Source organism: Rutilus rutilus (genome assembly GCF_951802725.1).
Source record: "Rutilus rutilus genome assembly, chromosome: 15".
Classification (NCBI taxonomy): domain Eukaryota; kingdom Metazoa; phylum Chordata; class Actinopteri; order Cypriniformes; family Leuciscidae; genus Rutilus; species Rutilus rutilus.
In genome coordinates, this window is record NC_140220.1 from 36,375,840 (window position 1) to 36,391,134 (window position 15,295).

Genomic DNA, 15,295 nt, shown 5'->3' on the forward strand with positions numbered 1-15,295 from the left:
TCAAGGGTGAGGTCAGCCACTGTAGAGGTTAAGAAAAAACTGTACACTCGATCAGTATCTCGTCTTATCAAACTTCCAGCCCTTATTGATTAGGAGTAACTTACTATAGGGCAAACTCTTTTGTAAGATGTGCGAATTCAAGCATTGAATTCGGGGGCGGCTGTTCAAAAGGCTTCTCTGTTATTGACCAATCGCACCCTTCAACGTCATCACCGATCACGTGCCGATTACGATTACGTTAGTAGTATTAACTAGCGATTTCTTTTTACTTACTCTATGCCCCATATACTAGCGTTATAAGCTAAACAGTTTTTAGAGATAAAACTCTTTACATTCAATTATCATGAAAACAAATCCCAGAGAACGGTCGACTCGGTTCCCATGTTCATTTTGCGCCGGAGTTGTCCTTTTAATAGCATAATAGCATGTGTACAGTGACTAATAATTGGATAGTTTTTGGGGATGCACATAAAAGATTGTAAAAAGACACCTACACACAAAGAAAAAAAACATAGACTTTCTAACCGAACCATGCATACACAAATAAACAAAACAAAAATTCAAACTTGCAAGCACAACCATGCACACATGTAAACAAACAATACACTCTTTACTCATACACACGCACACGCATTCATTCACAAATATTAATGAATCAATCACACTCAATCAAATCACCTCTCTCTCTCTCTCTCTCTCTCTCACACACACACACACAGTCAAACACAACCATGGACATGCAAACAATACACTTTTCACACATACACATGCACACACATTCATTCACAAATATTAATAAATCACTCACTCACACAGATTAATAATGTACAATAGTCAATCCACCTGATTGACAGGTGTAAGTTTTGTGTCCATCTGATTGACAGGTGTAAGTTTTGTGTCAATTCAATTATTACTGTTTTTTCTTGTTATTCTTTTGTTAAAAAGGAAAGATCTAACTTGTTGGGATGTGATCATGTTCCATAAAGGGGATGCCAGTTTGAAGAATGCCATTTGGTGGTATAGGAACCATTATACTTAAATTGTGAATTGTTTAATACATTTTAATGGTCTTCTGCAATGTTTGAGGCATATTTATTTTTCATGCTTTAATGTTGGCCTAATTTCAGTTACATTTACATTTTAGGCTATGTAGTTTGAAATTTTATTTATTTTAAAAAAAATATATTTTTATTGTAGTAACCACTGAGCTGTATGTGGAAATGCATATTTAAAAAAAAAAGTTGCAAATAAACCCATAGTCCACAGCTTATGTAGTTTTAACTTATTTTAATATATAAATTCAGTGAAATCATCAAACGTTTGTATGACTTGCCAGTGACTTGTGACCCAAGCTGCGACTTGACTTGACTTGCTTGACATAAAGCAGTGACTTGACTTGACTTGCTTTTCACAAAATTGACTTGGACTTGCTTGAGACTTGAAGGTTAAGACTTGAGACTTACTTGTGACTTGTATATGTGTGACTTACTCCAACCTCTGGAATTTAGTTCCTACATTATTTTTCTATACATTGACTCATTAGGTACTCTAACCTGCAATATGCCCTTTAACAAATTATAAATACAAACAATCTCAAATTTGACAAAAAGTAGTCTTTAATAATGTCTAAATATATGCAAATGCAAAACTTAGTAAATTAATTAAAAGTAATTAAAAAACAAGTAAATTATGTCTGAAACCAGTGTTCCCAACAATATGTTCAGATATTTAAATATAGCGCTATACAGTGGTTACACCATGGTATTACAGATGATAAATGGTGTATCATTTATTAATTAATTATAGTAATTTATAATTTATTTACATACAGCAAAATTATTTTTGTTCTCCCTGGTCTCTAGAAATCCCTGAGCCTAGGGGCATGTGCAGACTTTGATCCGCCCCTGCATGTACTTGACACAGTGCGCCATATGGTTAGAGATAAAAGACCGTGCAAGAGTAAGTTTGAGTCCCAGCTGAAGATCCTTTCCTGCTCCTGTTCCCCTCTTGCATATCCCATTGTTTCCTTTCTCTCCACCTACTGTCCTGTCTATGAAGGTGAAAAAATCAATTAAGCTGAAAAGAAGGAAAGATCATCCTCTGAGCAATAAAATGTTCCTATAATAGTCTAAAAAGAAATGACTGCTAGACAAGAGAGATATCTGCTAGACAAGAGAGATATCCTATGATTCTCTCACACTACATTCTCAGTTTCAACTCTTTTCTCTCAGAACTTTCTCATGTCTCATTTGTGTGTATTTAAATTTCTCCTAAGGAATTTTAGGAGAAACATTTGAGACACTTTTGTTGATACTAAAATGAATCTCCACTTAGTCGCCTGAGCCTATTAGTAAAAAGCAATCTCATAGAAATTAATTTTCTTCTGGAATATTCAACTATAACTGTCCCAGCTATTTCAAACCAGGCCTGCTACAGAAGAATGAGGGGGAATCAACCACTCTACCCTACCGGATACTGTGTTCAGGGTATACATGAATCAACAAAAGACAAGAATGAAAAATCTTTTCTCAGCATATATTGAATTTTTACATAAACAGTTAACCATAAACACCAAATAAACAAACTCAAACATTAAATAAATCACACAAAAAGTAATGGTATGAGTGTGAAATGTCCCATAAAGATGTTGACGAATAATGGGGTTGATAAAATAAGCAGTCTTTAGAATGAACAGTCTTATCTGCAAATGGTAGGAATTGATGAAAGGAAGTATTTGTCCTTCTGGTTAAGTCTTTGAATACAATCCTTGGGCAGTTGCACCCAAGCTAACTCCCAACCAGCACTGAAGGGCAATGTAAGTCACGCGTAATACAAAAATCCTTGCTGAGCAGCAAACAAAACGTTTCTCAAGCCAGGATTATTAGTGAGAACAGCATGTGGTTACTCAAACTGAAGCTACCTCTTTCTCTTCTACTTACTCTTTTATCCATAAGGAATAGGTGTTACTGGTGTCCCCTAATGGATGGGATGAACATAGCACTGACAATAAGAACAAATAAACCATGTGACAGCCAGTGACTGTTACACAACAGTTTGTAATTTTTCTGTTGCTTCTTACAAAGATTATGTTAAATTTGACACAGAGACACTGAGGAATTATTATAAAGCCCAAATCCAGCATAGAGGGGTTCAGTGAATGTGGTGTTGAATGTGTGTAAATGTGTTAGTGTGTGTGCGTCAGAGACGCTGTAGAAGGAGAGAGTGCCGGCCAACACATCCACATACACTCCTACTCTATTAGACAGGGGTGAAGAGGGAGGAATGTTTGTGTTATTATTATTGTGCCAGGCACAATAAATCGTGTCACAACAGTAAAGATTCCAGGACTTTTCATTGAGTCCAAACCGACTGTCACTCCCTTCTTTCTTGTTGATTCCTTTATATGACACTGCTACATGACTCCAGCCACTCCATTCAGCCTCCCAATAACAGCGTCCAGTCAGACTCTCTTCACACAAGACCTGCTCATGGTGATCAAATCTCTCTGGATGATCAGGATATGGATGCTCCTCTTTTACACATGTTGTTTTTTTGTTTCCTTCAAAGATAGTGAGACGAGCATGTGCTGTGTTTGGATCCAGTGTGAGATCACAGGCATCTGAACACAAGACGAGAGGTTAGAACATCTTTGTAACCATTACAAATGCATAGATGTGTTTGAATGTGTTAAAGGACTTACATTTTTGCAGTCCTAGAACGTTCCTGAAATGTCCTCCATGGTCCAAACTGAACGGAGACAGAAATGTACACACAAACAAATAATGTTCAATGGACTGATAACTAATGTCGAATGAAACAGTTTCACTGTTGTGTAAAATAGAAACAGCAGTACCACGGTTTGAGGAAAAATGATTGAATTCTGTATTTGAGCTTGATAGACCACAACAAATGTGTTAAAAGCATACTGAAAATTGTGATATCATTTCACCTTCCTGGAACTAGTGTAAAATAATACTGTAAAATAATAATAATATAATTAATAGTAATATCTTCAATATTACTCAGAAGTCTTGTTTCAAATATAATTCTTGAGGTGATGGTGCTTTATGCAAACCAAATAGGTATTAACATTTCATATTACAGAGTTATTCAAACTGAAGACTGGCTTGCTAAAGCTACATGTGAACGCTTTGAAGTTGATGGTGTTGTGGTTCCAGCTTGTCTCCGGAAAGGGCTCTTCACAGTTCGTGCCCTTGATAACCTTGACTATGACCCAAGTTCAATCACTTCTGTAGGCTCCTTTCATGGTACTGGAATCAGCATGTTTCACGTATCATGCTTCTATGCAACCATTGGTGGAAGACCCCCCAGCAAAATGTGCACTCCTTCCTCTGTTTTAAAAGAAATCTGCCACTCCAGCCATGATTAAACATGGCATGAATGTTCTTAGACAAGATATTGAATTTCTTAATCCTGGACAAATCCCAGTCACTACATTTCACCAGCCCCTTTTCGCTCTGGCAAAGTTCACAATTTCTACTGTCACTTCACAGTCTACAGCGGGAAGCTTTTAGGCTGATTGCTGGCCCCAAAGATGAAGATACCTTTATCACTTGAAGAAATTACATGCTGAAGACGAGTCCAACTTTCATGTATTGGGACCAGTTTGGATGACACTTCCAGAAGTCCCCACAGCCTGCAGAGAACTTATCACATGTTGCTGTAAGAGGGATTGTTCCACCTGCAAATGTGGCAAAGCAACTCTAGACTGCTCACCTCTTTGCAAATGCAACTGTAACAACTCATAATTATCAATTACAGGGCCAATTAAGATCATATTGCTAATACTTTGGCATGTATTGAAGCTTTAGTTAAGTAAAAGTTCATAAACATATAAAATGTTAACTTTGGGATTCATTTGAACACTTTATCTTGTGCAGGAACTTTTTTAAGCATATTTCAAAATACGTTTTGAGCGGTGAGTGTATTCCATCTTAAAGGTCCCGTATTATGCCCCTTTTCACAAGATGTAAAAAAGTCTCTGATGTCCCCAGAGTGTGTATGTGAAGTTTCAGCTCAAAATACCCAACAGATCATTTTTTACAGTATGTTTAAATTGTCATTTTTTGGGGCTCAGAAAAACACGCTGTTTTAGTGTGTGCCCTTTAAATGCAAATGAGCTGCTGCTGCACGACACAGGGGGCGGAGCTTCATGAGCTCGCGCTCAGTCTCTCAGGACAATTTCACCTCACGGAATGATGATAATATCAGAAACTCTCAGTAACGGTGTTCATTTCGAGTCGGACAATAATGCCTACAGAGTCAGAGTGCTGTATAGAGATGAACAGGTATAGTTTAGTAGTTTAATTACGGTTATTATTACGTATTTGTCATCTGCTTGTATGTATCCATTATTTATTAATAGCCTACAAGTCTGCTGTTTCGGACCAGGTCCGAATGATGATCATATAAGTTACTGATGAGTTTAAAAAAGTTTATTGTACATCACACAAAAGATGAAGCGTCAGTTTTACTTCAGAAAATCACCGTAAGAGCTGAGTAAACACAGTAAGGTGTAAGAAGTGCGCAAGTACATAAACGAATTTCGGTAGAGTTGAGGGAGCATTCCTGTGGGCGGAGGCTAGTCAAAAAACTGTTCTACTGACGTCATTAAAGAAGGAAGTAGAGGGATGTAGTCCAAACGGGCCATTCGATGTAGGCGACTTCTGTTAAATAAAATATCTCGCTTGGCATTGAACTTTGAGCTTTATAATTTTACAGATATTAATTATACTCTAACAACAACATTACACACTAACTAAAGTTTGAAACATGGGATCACGAAGAACGGGACCTTTAAATGTATCTGATTGGCCATTCTGTTCAAGAAATCAACACATATGTCTGTGACTGGGTACATTGCACAACGCTGCAAAAACATGTTATAAATAGTAGGGATGTAATGATACACGTATTCGTACTGAACCGTTTTCGGTTAGGCTTTCGGTGCGGCATGCATTACAAACCGAACGGTTCGTTGGACCATTTTTCCTGCCGACCAAAATTTCATTATTTCAAATGTAGGCGCGCGGTAAGTGCGCTCATAATGTAAGAGATGCTGGCGCGACCACAACATTGCCCAACATCAAATGACAAACCTAATGAAAGCAAAACGAAACTGCGCTACTCGTTATTTTGTGCTTCACGGACCGTTTATCAGTTTGGACCAATGCAGTGCAAGCCGATCTTGATCAAGTGACACTGTTACTACACAGTGCTAAGAGATCCAGTAAAGAAAGCATTTGAATGCGCCACTGAAGTAACAACATCGCTGCGAGATCTAGTGAGAAGCATTCACATTTCTCCGTTATTAACGGCTCAAACAGCACTGACGTGGAAACCAATTAGAAACATTGTGTTTTCAAGTAACGTTACGTCGGTTTTATTTCGACATTATGAATAAAATTGCTGCCCTCATATGTAAATCTGAAATAAAATAAATATTTGTTTATTACTACTACAATATTACATTAAATTTTTTTATAAGGAGCTGTTTTTGTTTTATATGCTCCTAAGAAGAGTCAAGTATAGCTCCATCATTGCTCAAAGTAAAAAATGATCATACTTTATGATGTTAATTTTAATAAAAAAAATGTAAATCAAGGAAATTTCTCTGGCATTTCTTCCTTTTTGCTGTACTGAAAACGTACCGAACCGTGACACCAGTGTATCGTATCGAACCGAACCGTGACTTTTGTGAACCATTACACCCCTAATAAATAGAAACTCTGCCTATGCTTGTACCTGTAAATCGTTTATATTTTGTTTTAGTTGTTCTTGTTGTTTTTGAGCAATAGATGAAAAACAATTTATTTGTTTTCAGATGTTTTATTTTTAGATATTTCTATTTTGCAGTAGTCCCGCAACCCACCCACACACGAGTTCCATACTGCCCGCACCCACACTCGGCCATCAAATGTGCTGTCCTGTGCTGCACTCTGTTGCCTAAAGTCCCGCAGGTCCTGCGGTAGTCCTGCGGGAGTTGCAGGTCTCTAGCGTGGAGCCAGAGACAGCCCAAATGGGAGGACTTTAGGGTGGTAATCCACCTCCTCAAATGCGAATCTCAAGAACCGTTGGTGATGAGGGGCTATTTGGATATGAAAGTAAGCATGGGTCTGAGCCCATCACCTTACTTTGTCTTACCATCTCTTCAGTGTGACAGACCGTTTCGAAAGGGAACTTAAAACCTGAAAATACAGCTATTTTCTGCAAGCTTTGTTAAATTTAGGTGTCTTTCCAAAAAAAGGGCACTTGGAGACTCAAAAATGACACAACATAACCAAATGATAAAAGTAGTCCATATAATACATCAACTTTTGCAAGCATCCATTAAACAAAAACAATACAGAAAAAAAAACTTTTCAGAATGTAGTGTATGGTATGTGTAAAGTGCAACAGCAAAGAGCTTGCTGACATTTTAGACAACATGAACATGCCAAAATAAATAAATAAATAAACTCTTAAACAACCGCCTTGACCTGACTGTATTATAGGCCTACTACAGTACACTGATCCATTCAGAATTACTAAACACAGCAACATACACATAACAAGTTATGAATATGTGTGAAAACAATGTGAATGTAGTGAAATGTGTCAGTGCATGAATACAATATGCGATCAGTGCATCGACAGCATAGATACACGGTTTGTTTATGCATCAATATAACGGACTCACGCATGCTTACTGTACGAATCACCAAAATCACGCTCCTCAGAAACAATCAAAGAATATGACAGCGAAACACACACTGGACTGAATAATTCACTGAAAACTTCTCCATGAGTCACTGTTTTCTCTGCCATCTCTGATGTAATCAGCCTGGTTTTCTTTACATTACCACTGTTTTGGGTTGATTGTTTGAATGAATACACTTACTGAATCATTGGATCACAGTTAAAATGATATGACCGCAAACATAGAAGCGAAAACGGGTTAAATGATAAGAATGGAAATTTACACCTACCAGGGTTACAGGTTCTTGTGCAATTGTAGATGCTCAGTGAGAAAACTCCTGACTCCCAAGATTATCTAACTGCGTGACGTAAATTACATTAATAATGCAATTTCACGTACTTCAGTAATTTATTTGCGTTAATTGCTTTCAATTATTTAAACACATTAAGAATTTTAAATTAATTGCATGCATTAATGTGTTGACGTTGACAGCACTATTTTTGAATAATTTCTTTATTTGTGAAATAAACAAGGATTACAAAATCAAAAATTTAGGTATCTAGAATATAATTTCTGTTTAATTTACAGATTTTTTTGATCAATTTCAATGAATTTTTTCAAATTAAACCATTTTCAAATTATTTATTGTCAAATTATTTTAGTATAATGTTAAACTAATATAAATTGTATTGCAGAAATTGGTATACATATGTCTTTTAATTAAATAATGTGAGTTCATTTATATTGGCTTTCTATCATCATCCTGTTTTCTAAGATATTGGCATCAGCCATCAAAAAACTAGGGCTGTAGTCAACCAAAGAAATGCTTAGTCGACCAAAGTCCTGTCCTGCTCAACGATTAGTCGACAAAAAAAAACGCAATGTTTTGCATTTTGATTGAACATTTATTAAACAATTGTCATAGAGCATTTATAAAACAACAACGAATAAACGTTTATATATATTTATATATATATATATATATATATATATATATATTTTTTTTTTTTTTTTTTTTTTTTGACACGGTTCCCCGCGAAACGGTTCTCATTTGCGCTTGAATAAGGCCGGCGACACACTGGCTGCTGGCGTGGGAGTCTCAGCTGCTGTGGCGTGTCTGTTTTTATTTCGGCTCCCATGTTAACAGGTTGGAGTTTGCACACTGCCTGCATGAGACACGCGTCTCAGGCGCAGCTCGAGCCACGCGGAAAACACGTGCATGCTAGAAATAGAACCGACTGAGTGTTCCAGCAACGGGAGTGTTCTCTGGCTAGAGCGCAGAACAGCGGAGTTTGTGTGGACCGAAGTGCATGTCTGAGCTTGTATTGCTTGTATTGACATTGTGGAAAATAGAATAATAGAAACAAAATGTATTAGACTTTTTACCCGTTATTATAAATATAAATTAATCTCGTTTTTAATTTAGGCTAACTTCATTTCGTTTTTCTTTATTTAAATTTTGTTTTTCTTTATTTAAATTTCGTTTTTCTTTATTTAAATCTACCCTTTACTGTGTCAGTAATTTGTTAGTCAGAAAAATATTAGACTACCTTAAAAGTATTGCTTAAGTTAACAGACTGTGTGCATTTTATATCACTAGTGCAGTGTACGTTCTCGGAGAATATAAGCCGTGCTCGCGTGAGGTGCGCCGCTTCCCACTCGCGGTGTTCTGTAGTTTACTATTAATTCTGAACGTGTCGCGTCTCGCGTGTCTGTCTATATTGCACCAAATGCGACACTGCACTCCCTTGTGAAGTCGATTGGATGAACGGTTCTCGAAATAATCAAAATGCAAACGGACAGACAGACACATAGAGATTACTATATTCCTTACGGAGCGCGAAGCAGCAGTGCAGCCTACGAGTGTTCTACGTGGTGCGCTAAACTGTGGCGCTGTTACAAAATAGCCTAAATTAAAGCATTTAAAGTTGGGGATAAAACATAGGCTAATTATATTTAGAATACAGTAATATATAACTGCTTATAAAGGAATAAATATCAAGGAGTAAATCAATGAAAATTTCTTAACTGGTCGACCAATGAGAATGTCAGTCGACCAAGACGGCGTCGACCGACCAAGTTGACAGCCCTACAAAAAACCTATATCGGTTGAGCACAAATTTGAATGTAAATGTCCCCATTTCAAAACTATTCTAAGTGCTTCACTGCAACCCAGATTTTTGCATTTTTAAAGAAAGGAGAATTCGTTTTTTGTGGTATTCAACATTAGGGGCCCTATTTTAACGATCTAAGCATATGGTCTAAAGCGCAGAGCGCAAGTTCACTTAGGGTGTGTCCTAATCCACTTTTGCTAGTTTAATGATGGAAAAAATGGTCTGCGCGCCAGGCGCATGGTCTAAAAGGGTTGTCCCTATTCTCTTAATAAGTAATGGGTGTGTTTTTGGATTTACATGCATTAAACTAATCAGAGTCATCTCCCATTCCCTTTAAATGCCAGTTGTGCTCGCGCCATGGCAGATTCGCTATTTACATGATGGAATTTGATAGTGGAAAGACCGAACGCGTCTCCAGAGCACAAACGGAACTGCTTGTGTGTGAGGTTAAAGTGCGCAAGCAGACCATTTACGGGACAAGCCGGGTCCCACCATATCTTTATGTACACTATAATAATCTTTTACATTGTGATCCTTTTAATTTTAATATTTGGCATGTTTGTGTGCTGCTGTGCTTCCCTGTGTGTTTAATAACCAGAATGTATGGGCGTTGTGGACCCGCCTATAGGTGCACATTACTAACGCGCTCTTTAAATAACAAAAAAAAAAAATGGGTTTGTTAAACAACCACAGCGGGAATCTGTATATTCGTGCAGTGTGGGCATGTCAAAAGATTAAATCCGATTTCATCCGATTTCATCCGATGTTGATATGACATATCAACGTGCACATCAACCCAATCACTTTATTAAGCGTTCATGTAAACATCATGTTTGGATTCATCAATCAAAATGATTTCAAAATGATTGAAACAAAAAGTGACCATGTTAACTTGGCTATCGACAAAAACAGCAGGAGCACTAAAACAGATAAGAAAATTTTAAACAAAGATCACAAGCAGATAGATATAAGAGTAAAAAAACCCTACTTGAGTATCTGCAGTGAGCAGTTTGGATCCTTCAGTTTGTCCGAGAGCAGCTTGGCTCCTGAATCTCCTGGGTGATTGTAGCTCAGATCCAGCTCTCTCAGGTGTGAAGGGTTTGAACTCAGAGCTGAAGACACAAAACCACAGCCTTTCTCGGTCACCATACAGCCAGATAACCTACAGAGAGAGTAGGTTTGACATATCATTAATGTTTTTCATTTTTGTAGCTTAACAGCCACTGTACATTTGCATATTTTATATATTTAAAGGTGCTATACATGATTTGTACACACATATATATATATATATATATATATATATATACATACATACACACACACACACACATACAATCTGCAAACAATTTTGCTATGTAAAGATATAGTGAAGTAATGAGAAGAGAGTGAAGTCACAAAAACTATAATATACTATACTTTTGGAATTAAAACATCTTGGCCATGGTTTTATACTTTTTTATACTTTATACTTTTTTATAGCACAGTGGTTTTCAATCCTGGTCCTGGGGACCCACCGCTCTCCACATTTTGTATGTCTCTCTTATCTGACACAGTTTAGTTCATGCAGCTCTTTCCTAACAAGCTGATAATCAGAATCATCTTAAATAAGGGAGACATAAAAAATGTGACATACAAAATTTGGAGAGTTGAAAACCACAATTTTAGCGTAATACGAAGGGAGAGCAGAGGTGTGGTCACATTGTGCAGGTCCTCTCATGTGACATCTAGTTGGTGAAAATCATATACTGCACCTTTAAAAAGCCTCTTGGACATAATTCCTTCTTTTGAGTATCACAGAAGAAAATAAGTCATACAGGTCTAGAACAACATGAGGGTGAGTAAATTACACAACTTTTCTTATTGTTTTGAGAATTATTGTTTTAATGAAATTTACATCAAAATATGATCAACTTTTACAACAAAGCTACACATTTACATTTATGCTTTTTAAGACACTAGTCGAAAGTTACTGGCATTTCATTGAAGTTACACAATTGATCAGTTCATGCATTCCCTGGGAACGGAAACCTTAACTTTTACTTTTCTAGCACCATGCTCTGTTGTTTGAGCAACAGGTAGGACCAGCATCCAGAGTATCAGGACTATTGAAAAATAGACATGGAAAATGTTACTGTTACACACCTCAGTATCTGCAGCTGACAGTTTGGACTCTTCAGTCCATCAGAGAGCATCTTCACTCCTGCATCACGTAGGTCATTGTTACTCAGATCAAGCTCTCTCAGGACACATGGTGAGGATTGAAGAGCTGATGACAAACTCTCACAACACTGACCAGTGAGATTACAGCTAGACAATCTGAATGAAAGCCAAATACAAGTTTCTTGTGAGTGTAATATACAGCTGTCTATTAAATAAAATCCTAAATGTAATTAAATTTGTTCAAACTATTAAACGGCAAAAGAAACAGAGGTGCCACTGAATATAACATTTCAGAATTATTTAAGCTCTCAGGGGAGTATAAGGCATTCATAGTAATGCATTCATGTACTGTATGTTCTCATATGATTCTTCTGAGTGATACTAGTGCACTCGACTCTCAAGAGAGTTAAATGCACACTTTTTTTGCAATGCGGTCACAGTAATTGTTCCACTGGGCTTGACTCTCCTGAGAGATGAGAGTTGAGCGCCTGCATTCCATGGTTCGTGTCCTGCAGCCGCAATTATGGCGAGGCGAGATTGCGAGTGGGCATTGTAGGCAGAGCAGGGACGAATTTAAACAGGAAGTTTCTTTTTTTGGCTCCACTTGTTGGTTTAAATAAATACTATTATTAATTATGTATGTTTCTAGTCCTGATGAATTAAGTGACAGAAGAGTTTAGTAATTGTTATTATTATAACAATTAGGAGTTATGAGCCCCTTTCACACAGAGAGTCCGGAAAATACACGGATAAAGTGACCCGGGATTTGACCCGGGTTCATTTGATTTTGGTTCATTCACACTGCCAGTGATTTGCCGGAATCAGAGAGTGCGTTCACACACAACCCGTAAAAATCCTGTAAAGACACGTGACATCGACGTGACATGTAATGTCTCAGCAGCGTCTTCAGTTTGCTTATGAGCTGTGATTTCTCTCTCGAGAAACCATGCTTGTGCATTTTTTTTCTCTGATTCGATCATAAACTTGCGCATTACGTACCGTTTCACAGCTGGCGAATGATCCCGGCTTCAGCGTCATCACTACGACACGGCATTGTTACGGCTTTTGTTCACACAGCGCGCATTCCGGAACTTAACACGGCAATGTTACTAGGTCCCCAACCCGGCATCGATCCCGGCATCAATCCCGGGTCATGTTTGCGTTCACACAGAAGGCGTTCTGGCAATTTGCCGGCAATTTCCCGGGTTCAAAGCGCTGTGTGAAAGGGGCTATGGAAAGTTATGCCTGCACCACTGACAGATTAGATCTGGTTTGGGGGCATAAGACAGACTTTATGAAAAACTTTTGTCTAGACATAACTGCCCCGCTCCTGTGAATAACAGAGCTCCGCCTGGATAGCAGGATTGTGTCTTTGGCTTTCTGTAAGCCTCCTTGTTAAGCTGTCCAGAGCATAGGACGTTGTTAATCCGTCTCTCGCTTGAGAGAGTCACAAAACAATGTGTCCTCAGAGCTCAGCTAGGCAATACGCTAGGTTGTTGGGCTCTCTGTGAGCCTCCTTGGCAACTGCCTTTACAGTAGTGGAGCGTTGTTAGGCCTCCTCTCGTTATAGAGAGTCACTCTTTTCAGCCCTCCACTCCCTAGAGCTCAGCCTGAATAGCAGGTCCGAGTTAGGCTTTGTGAGGCTATTTGGTAAGCTGTTTTGAGCTTAGGGCGTCAATAGGCCTCCTTTCACTTTAGAGAGTCACCATATTCAGGCATCCATCCCCAGAGCTTGGCAGGCAGTAGTGCTGAGTTTAGGCTCTTTACAAGCCTTCTTGGCCACTGCTTTCAGAAGGAAGCTGGTTGTGAATGCGTTGTCTGACGAAAGACAACTTAGTAGTTTACTAAGTAGTAGGCTTTCAGTGAGCCTCCTTAGTTACTGATTTCTATGGAGCATGTTATGCTTTCTCACTATGAGTGGTGTTTTTGCTCAGGTTTTCACTACCTCAGAGCTCTGCTCTGATAGCGCTGTCAGGTAGTTAGGTTCTAGCGGCATAGGCCTTGTTGTTAGGCTTCTACTCGTTATAAGAATCTTCCTCAGCCTGGGGCAGTATCAAGTTGTTAGGTGCACTATGTGCCTCCTTGATGGGAGCTTGACAGGGTAACAATGCTGAGTTGTTAGGCTCTCTTAAGCCTCCTCGGCTGCTCTTTTGATAAAGTGTTACAAGGCCTTCTCTTTTCTAAGAGAATTGTACATTTAGGCCTTTGCTTCCCTGGAGCTCTACCCTTTATGCCCTTTATCCTGAGGGCACCATGGGGTGTTGTGAGGTCTCCTCTCGGTTTAGGGAGTTGTCATGCTGAGGCCTCCTCTCCTAGAGCTTGGCCAGGCAGTTTGCTAAGTTGTTAGCCTCTCTGTAAGCCTCCTTGGCTTCTGCAAGCATTGTTAGGCCTCCTCTCGTCCATCCCTTTAGCGTGGCAGCATGGGTATTCCGTTCTGCTCCGAAGCATGAGTTCCCTTTTGAAAGGGAACGTCTCAGGTTACGTATGTAACCATGGTTCCCTGAGAAGGGGAATGAGACGCTGAATCAATTTACCATGCTTCTGGTATTCAAGTACACATCTCCTTCAGACAAGAAGTGGATGACTTATTTCACAGGTGCCCATGATACTCAAGGTTGTGACGTCATAGGCTGCCACCTACCAATGTCAAGTTCATTGTCATGTTTAGACTCATGCTTCAGATACCGGTCACGCTGGAGGTATTCCCCATAGTACCCTCTAGTGTTGTACGATATACCGGTACTAGAAAGGTATCGCGATACCCTGCTATTAAAAACGATACGATATTAACTTTTATTAGTACCGGTACTTTAAGAGTGACAGCCTACTCTAAATAATAAGAGCAGTATTTCTTAATTTGCGTAGCTGTGTGACAGCAGGAGTCAGGATGTGTATATTCACTTACGACGGAAGCAGAACAGTAAAATATATACACGCAGCACTTGACAAAGAAACTTGCATGCATGAGAAAATAAAGCGCGGGACGTGCTCGCGCTGCCGGGCTCAGACCTGAAGCGTGCGCACACGCCGTTCAGACAGCATGCGGTCGCGACTTCAGTTCTCTTTCGCGGATTATTAGGTTTGAATAGTCAAAATGATATGTAAAAATGCACGTCTTGGCGAGTATTCACGTAAACACAGTCGGGTATGTCTTTAGTGAACGTAAACCGTTTGTAAAAATAAATTGTATATGTTCCAATGTATTGGATACGTGCAGGTCTTAAAGGGCCGGACCGGCAGCGTAATATTCTGTGTGATTAATGTTAATCCAACAACAAAATAAAATAGACAGTCACCCAATGCTTGACTGAATAAATTT

The 15,295-nt window shown here is 38.6% G+C and overlaps 1 protein-coding gene across 10 annotated transcripts in view; it reads right to left on the reverse strand.

The window, feature by feature from the left end:
* Nucleotides 1-1,620: 1,620 nt before the first annotated feature.
* The window catches only part of LOC311304818 (protein NLRC3-like), a 36,432-nt gene continuing 22,757 nt past the window's right edge, over nt 1,621-15,295 (reverse strand). For all 10 annotated transcript variants that reach the window (XM_084432089.1, XM_084432091.1, XM_084432090.1 and 7 more), the window contains 4 exons: nt 11,959-12,132; nt 10,802-10,975; nt 3,701-3,747; nt 1,621-3,619 (listed from right to left, as the gene is read on the reverse strand). In XM_084432089.1, the coding sequence (XP_084288215.1) occupies nt 3,090-3,619; nt 3,701-3,747; nt 10,802-10,975; nt 11,959-12,132 (925 nt within the window). In that variant the 3' untranslated portion in view covers nt 1,621-3,089. The remainder of the gene's footprint in view (nt 3,620-3,700; nt 3,748-10,801; nt 10,976-11,958; nt 12,133-15,295) is intronic.